The sequence below is a fragment of the Cajanus cajan genome, chromosome 1 (assembly GCF_000230855.2).
Source record: "Cajanus cajan strain Asha chromosome 1, NIPB_CcT2T_4, whole genome shotgun sequence".
NCBI classification, from domain to species: Eukaryota; Viridiplantae; Streptophyta; class Magnoliopsida; order Fabales; family Fabaceae; genus Cajanus; species Cajanus cajan.
Window position 1 is genome coordinate 621,185 of NC_138517.1, and position 7,472 is coordinate 628,656.

At 28.3% G+C, this 7,472-nt stretch overlaps 1 protein-coding gene across 1 annotated transcript; it reads left to right on the forward strand.

Moving 5' to 3' along the window:
* Nucleotides 1-221: 221 nt before the first annotated feature.
* Nucleotides 222-2,132, forward strand: LOC109804055 (neuronal acetylcholine receptor subunit alpha-5). Its single transcript, XM_020365807.3, has 2 exons — nucleotides 222-479; nucleotides 1,929-2,132. Exons 1-2 carry the CDS (start codon nucleotides 312-314, stop codon nucleotides 1,974-1,976), a joined length of 216 nt encoding a protein of 71 aa, XP_020221396.1. The 5' UTR covers nucleotides 222-311; the 3' UTR covers nucleotides 1,977-2,132.
* Nucleotides 2,133-7,472: the final 5,340 nt, after the last annotated feature.

The following is a 7,472-nucleotide window of genomic DNA, read 5'->3' on the forward strand; positions in this document are numbered from 1 at the left end:
AAAAAGAATAAAAAAATACTAAATTAAATGTTGATAGTGTAAAACTAAAAATTATAAAAATTAAAGATATTTTAAAAATTTAATTATTATTTTTAAGAAAAAGGGGTGTAGTTATAAAAATAGGAGGTGTACATTTCATGGGTTGAGATGATGACTTAGTTATGGCCCATTAAAAGAAAGAGGGATATGGGTTGGGCGAGGCCCAAGTAGCACAGAAAGAGGTGAGAGATTGAGAAGAGTGTAGGAAGCAGAGGCAGAGAAGAGAGAAGAGAGAAGAGAGAAGAGAGCAGCATCGGAATTGGATCTGAAAAATGGGTGGAGGAATGGAAGCAAACAAGAACAAGTTCATAGAGGATTGGGGCACTGCCAGAGAGAATCTCGAATTCAATTTCCGTTGGACTCGCCGCAACCTCGCTCTTGTCGGCATCTTCGGCGTCGCCATTCCCCTAATCGTCTACAAAGGCATCGTTCGAGAATTCGTAAGTCCCTTTTCTTTTCATTTACGCTTTACATCATTCTCTATCACGATTTCCACTGCTACCACTATTTCTAATTCATCAACACAATTTAGGGTTTTAGGATCCAAACGTCTGCTCTTATGCTCAAATATGTCTTTCATTTCTTTCTCACATTTTTTATTATATAATTTTAAAATCAATTTCACACCATCGACTTTTGAAAACTGTTTCTAAAACGTGTGTTTTAAAAACTGAAAAACGGACTTTCAATTCTACCAATATCAATTACAATGCTATGGTGAAGGAGATTTTCAAAATTTCACCATGATTTTAGGGGTTAGAATTCATTCTAGGAGATATCCAAACACACTATTATCATCTTGTTTAACCTCTCCTTCTATTCAGCACTCGGTTCTGTTGCTTGCAGATGCGGTACCCTCTACCAGCTGTACATGCAACCTTGTTTTGATGCATTTTGAAAACTGAAAACAAATAGAAATCAAACACACCTTAATTCTATGTGCTTAATGCATATTTGGATCCACTATCATGCATCGGTGGAAGCAATAATTAGTTGCTTTTACTAGTGTGTTTGGTTGCAAGTCCCCAAAATTTGATCACATTCTCCTCGCATAGTGTTGTTGGTTTGAGGGGAATGGAAGAGAGGAGATAAAGGGAGAATTTTTATAAACTTTTTTTGTTTGCTTCAAGTTCAATATCGAGGGGATTTGGAGTTTTCATCTAATTTTAGCCCTTTAATATTGAGAGGACCGGAGTTCTAAAATATTTTTAATATAATATCTAAAATATTTTACTTATGTTTTAAAATTTATAATTATAAAAGTACAAAAGTGAAATTGGTTTGAATGTTGCAAGAAAAGAGCCACCCCTCTTCCATTAAAATCCCTCCCCTCTCAAGTCTCAACCAAACAAAATTTTTAGTCCCTCCCCTTCCCTTTTCCTCTTTTGAACCAAACATACTCTACTAGCAACTAGCTTCTACGTTTGTTTTGGGTCTTTTACGTGGAAATAAGTCATAACGTGCATATTTAATGGGTAACCAGAGACATGCTGCTTCAATTTTGATGTGATTCTGATTTAAATGTGGATCTTGGAGTTGGATGTGCAACCAAACATGCCTTAATCGATTGCATTATTTGAATTGCCATGAAGTTTGAGATGGATCATGGGTGCATACAAATATTGTTATGGGTAGAGTTTAGTTGAACTTGTTTTGTCCTCTCACATGATTTATCATATCAAATTTTACTGTATTGTTTCCATAGGCTGCGCTTGGCTCTGTTTGATCCTTCTGTTGTAATCTGCTTTTAATTATGTTAGTAGGACATCTACGACGTGATATGGTTCTCAATTTTTCTTTGAACCTTTTTTTTTTGGGTGTACATATGAATGCTTTTCTTTGCAGTTAACCATATAATTTAGTGAATATTTGAACTGTTATGGTTACAGCATATGCAAGATGAAGATAATGGTAGACCGTACAGGAAGTTCCTGTGAGAATATGGAGGGTGCTTTGTAATAAGGGGTTATATAAGTTAGACCTTGATATGATATGAGGCTACAAATGTGTATTTTCCTTAATTCGCAAGGGATTGTTTGCTTTAAAGTACTGTAGACCTTTCAAACTAATCCATGTTTGGCTGTTTTCATTGACATTTGTGTTATGCTGTTAACTTGTTACCATTTCTATGGTTCAAAATTAATAATATTTGTTCAAAATAAAAAGTAAACATGATGGGTGTCCAAGGAACAAATTTTAAATCTTATTTTCTGGAAAATAAATTTTAGAGTAAAGTAGAAACTAAAATTTGAGTGGGAAGGGTTTTTTGTCCAAAATATTTGTTTATTTTATTAAATTAAAACAATAAAATAAAAGGAGAGGGTTTGAGTGGGAACTAAATTGATAGAAAATTATAATTAAAACAAAATTTGATGGAATTCAATATCTAAAAGCTCTAGCCTATGGTGTAATTTGTTTTAGTTTTCAAAAGTGGACATTGGATCGGATTTTTTATTTTGTAATAAATTAGTTACAGTTATTGATAAGATCTTTATAATCACTCTCTCTCTAAATTACACATTTACACCTAGGTGTCAAATATAAATGATCATGTATGGAAAGGTATTCCTTAAATTAAAATTATTTTATAGTTATTGTATTAGCAATAAATTTGTTTTTCTATTATGCAATTTGACAAAATTCATTGTACAACTTATAGTAATTTAGCATATTATTTTTTGCCACTACGAATGTTAGTACTTGGTTTAGTAGCTACCAAATTTATCGATATCACCGAGTACAAATACAAGTCAGTAGTCAATCCTTCTAGTATTTATTTTTTTAGGTTTTTTCTTCCACTACAACAAAATGTTAGATCATCGGATATTATATTTTAGAGTCAGTTATTGGTTACAAAAATATTTAAATGATCATTGATTGATCCTGGCAACCAAAAATAATCAATCTTTCTTTAGTCTAATATTGTCACTATAAAATTGATCTGATTGCAGTACATATCATAAAAATTAAATTTATTTATATTCTATACATATAAAGTAAAATTATTTCTGGAATGGAAGAGTTTTTAATAGCCATCATTGAAAAAGTGATTGGTTAAAGTATACTTTTAATTCTTTTATAATAGTAAATTTATAATTTTGGTCCTTTTTTTATTGATTTTTTCAACTCAGAAAATATAAATATTTTTTGGCTAAAATTTTAACTTAGTAAATATAAATATTAATTGATAATTTTATTTCATATAACTAAAATTTAACATAAATATTTTAAATAATAAATTATATATTATATTTGTAATAAATCATTTATATCATAATTTTAAATTGATTTTAATTATTGATACTTTTTGATAAATATTGAAATTAAATTTAAATACTAATAAAAATAGATAAATAAAAAGATATAAGAAGTTGAGAACTTTTAAAAATCATTTTCACTAGTATCTTAAACTGTGAAATGAACATACATATTTATTATACATAATTAAAATTTCATATGAACAAATATTACATTTGAACATATACATTTAATTTAAAAATAATATGCATAAATATTTTAAATATATAAACTACATTTTAAATTTATCATAAATAATTTGTATTATAATAAAAATTTGTTTTTATTTATTAATAAATTATTTTAAAATATTAATATTTAATTCATAATAATTATGATGAATATAAATTGAATTAGAAAAGAAGTTAAAAAAATTTATACAAACACTATCAATTTCTTTAAAAATGCGTTTTCACATAAGATAAAGATTCATGTGTAATATATAAGACGTCATTAAAGAAAACTCTTTAAAAACATTTTTATGTTAGAAAAATCTTTAAAAAAATTATTGTTCAAGAAAATATTTTATTATATATATAATTTTGAATGATAATAATTTTACATTAATATTGATATATATATATATATATATATGTATATATAAATAATAATTTTAAAATAAAGAAAAATTAAAACCTCAATAATTTTGAATTGAAAGGAATTTTTCTATTAAAAAATATGATGGACATTATTTTTGTTTTAATAACAATTCTTATAAAGCAATACTAAAAGAGTCCTATTACGTATACATGAATGAAGACATTTTTATTTGTAAATGACTGATTATTGCTCCGATTCTTTCGCTGTTTCATTATCCATTTGTTCTAATTAATTAGTAGTATATATTTAAACAGTTGCAGTCATACCCTATAACTACGCCAGCTGGTTGTTTATGATCATACCATTATTTTTTGGAAGTACTAAATATGTTCTCAATAATACATTAAGTTACTAAGATCGTGATATAGTCAAATAATAACAATATATAAGAACAATAATGGCACTGTAATAATGAACGATTATTAAAGTGCTTAGTCTGACATGAAAACATACATTGAGCAAGAAAGCCTTTGTTTTCTTCATTGGCGGGGGTAGTTGCTAAATTAAATATGAAAATAGTCATGCTTGTTTTTATAAAAGAAGAGATTTTCTATAATAATTGTGGACTACTTTCTTTTAGGATTTGTTGATTTATGTTTCTTGGATTTTGGCAAAATCTTCCTATATTTTACTTGTATGTTTTTTTTATTTCTTTTAGGTTTTGTTGATTTATGTTTCTCGGATTTTGGCAAAATCTTCCTATATTTTACTTGTATGTTTTATTTATTTATTTATGGATGCATGTATGTATTGGAGTATGTGGCAAATAATTGTTAGACTTTGATATATACCTTATTAAAATGTGATAGTTCTATAATAATGTTTTTGTAATTAATAAAGATCGCATGATAGTATGAATTAAAATAATAACTCCAAATTTTAGAGAGAGAAAAAATAAAAAATATTTTCTTATGAAGATTAAAATTAAAATTTGTTTATTTTACAAAATTTAAATATATATTTAAGTCTAATATATGAGAAATTTTTTAATTAATAATACATTGATATATAAATTTTAGCATTATTTATAATTAAATAATAGAATTAAACAAATATGAAATTAAAGTTAATATATATTTTAAAATAAATTATAATATAAATATATTTTTCTTGTTAAGTAAAATGTTATTAACTAAGTCAAAGAAATCTTCCTAATAATACACAAGTGTTTTAAAGTTTATAAATTTTAAGATAATATAGAATATCGTACAAGAATTACCATGACTTGAAGCACAACCTAAATAGTTTATGAAACGCATAACGGCATAAGGTCTAACTAATAGAAATCCGTTTTTTTTAACGAAAATATAAAAATACGGGTTTCAAAGCACCAAAATACAAAATAACTTTTTTTTATCTTCTCTGTTGAACGTAAATTTACAAGATTTTAACAATAAATCAAATATACACTTAGTAATTTCAAGAATTAGATCTCCTCAAAATTAGGTCAATTTAAACCCTACGGATCGAGATCAATTCCTTTATAAACACATATCATAAAAGAAATAGTAAAATGAATTATTATTATTTTTTAAATCAATATATAACTTCAACCTTTATATAAACTTTCACATCAAATGTTACTTTATTCTTTGTTATCGGTTTTTAGATATTGTATCATGAATCTTGTCTATGAAAAAAAATATAAGCTCTCATTTATTTAAAAATTTGGTGTTAATCAAGTATATTTTAATTTTTGGAAGAAGAGTTTGGTAATTTTGCTTTTTCTTCTCTTTTTTTTCTTTCTTCTTTTATAAGTTTTTATATGAAGCTGATTGATATTTTTTTGTAAATATATAGAACTATATAGCAGAATAATGAGACAACTTTTGAAGATACTTATAAAGTCATATAGGAAAGTTAAAAAAAAACCAAAAAAAAAGATGTTGAATTGTTTTTTCAATTATTTTTGTAAATATTTTTAAAAATACACTTTGAAATGAGAGTAAAACGTAGTATTTTGCAAATCTTAACAATTTATATTAGACACATCAATTGGAAGAAAAAGAGAGAGGGTGATAGAGCTGCAATACATTCTTTTAAACACATTTATTATTAATTAAAATGTATAATTATTCCCTAATGACTCTACACTAATTTTGTATTTTCTAAATAAATTTTAACAAATAACAAAAAAGTGTGTTACGACTCTTTCTTACTTTGAATATCGACACGAAGGAAGAATCATACTCGTAGATGGAGTATAATGCGGGAACATGACTGGTTGGAAGAAGTCAAATCGATCAAATAATTATTAATAACTACCATAATCATTTCTTTAAGATCAATCAGTATCATTATTTATTCACACCCTCGTCATATATATAAAAGTTCAGCCACCCCTGCCCCTTCCTTTTTTTATAGATACGAGGTTAGTTAGTTTTATAAAATACTTTTATTAAGAATACTAGGACACTCTTCTACGGATACTTCTTTTAATATAAGCCGAAGGTTATTAAAAATTACAAATTTTATTAGTTTTATATTTATTTATTAAGTATCTTTTTATGTTTCATTAAAAAAATATTTTCAATTAATACTGACTGAATTTTAACAATTAAAGAAAATGAGTCAGTTTAAATGCAAATTATATAGAAGTACTTTTCTATTAAAAATAAAAAATATTTTTAAATAGATAAGTTGCCAAAAGCTTATTCACAAATGTTCCTTGTCATTAAAACCTAGTACAAGGCTATAAAACCTAGTACAAGGCTGTGAGTACTTCAACCAAACACAATGATGAACAGTTTTACAAGTTTCGCTAAAAGACAACATCGTTTTTGTAGTGTTTTCTTAAACAACCTTGGATTCTTGGCCTGTTTTGTGGCCCTCAATTTCCACCCCTTCTTTCTTCAACTTTTTTATTTCCTCATCCTTTCTCTGCTTGGTTACCTCGGTCTCAAGGTCTCAAAGCCAAGGACCCATGTTAGACCAAATGACTTGGATCTAGTTTACACCTCCGTTTCTGCTTCCACTGCTTCTAGCATGGTTGCCCTAGAAATGGAGATTTTCTCCAACTCCCAACTCATTCTCCTCACCCTTCTCATGTTTCTTGTGTTGGGATTCATCCCAAGTCCCACATCGGTAAAATGAAGGAACATTGGCTAGTTTATAAGTGTCCACCATTCCACATAGTATGAGGCCTTTTGGGAAGGAGCCCAAAAACAAAACCGTGCGGGCTTGGGCCCAAAGCGGACAATATCATACTATGATGGTGGAACAGGTGGACTATCTGGACCTAACAAGTGGTATCAGAGCCAACGGTTCGTCTGGGTTTGATGCGGGAAGACCCTCAGTGTTGTGCCTCGCGATGGAGATTCGAACTTGGTGCCTTGTGTCGAAAGTCTTCCTGATATTGTGGTGTTCAGGCGGCGTGTCCCGTAGAGTTAACGGCGGTACAAGATGGTGACGGATTATCGCTTGAGGGGAGGAGGCCCTTAGGGATGCCAAGATGGTGACGGATTATCGCTTGAGGGGAGGAGGCCCTTAGGGATGCCATGAGGGCATTGCCTAGGACAAAACCCTGAGGCCTTGTA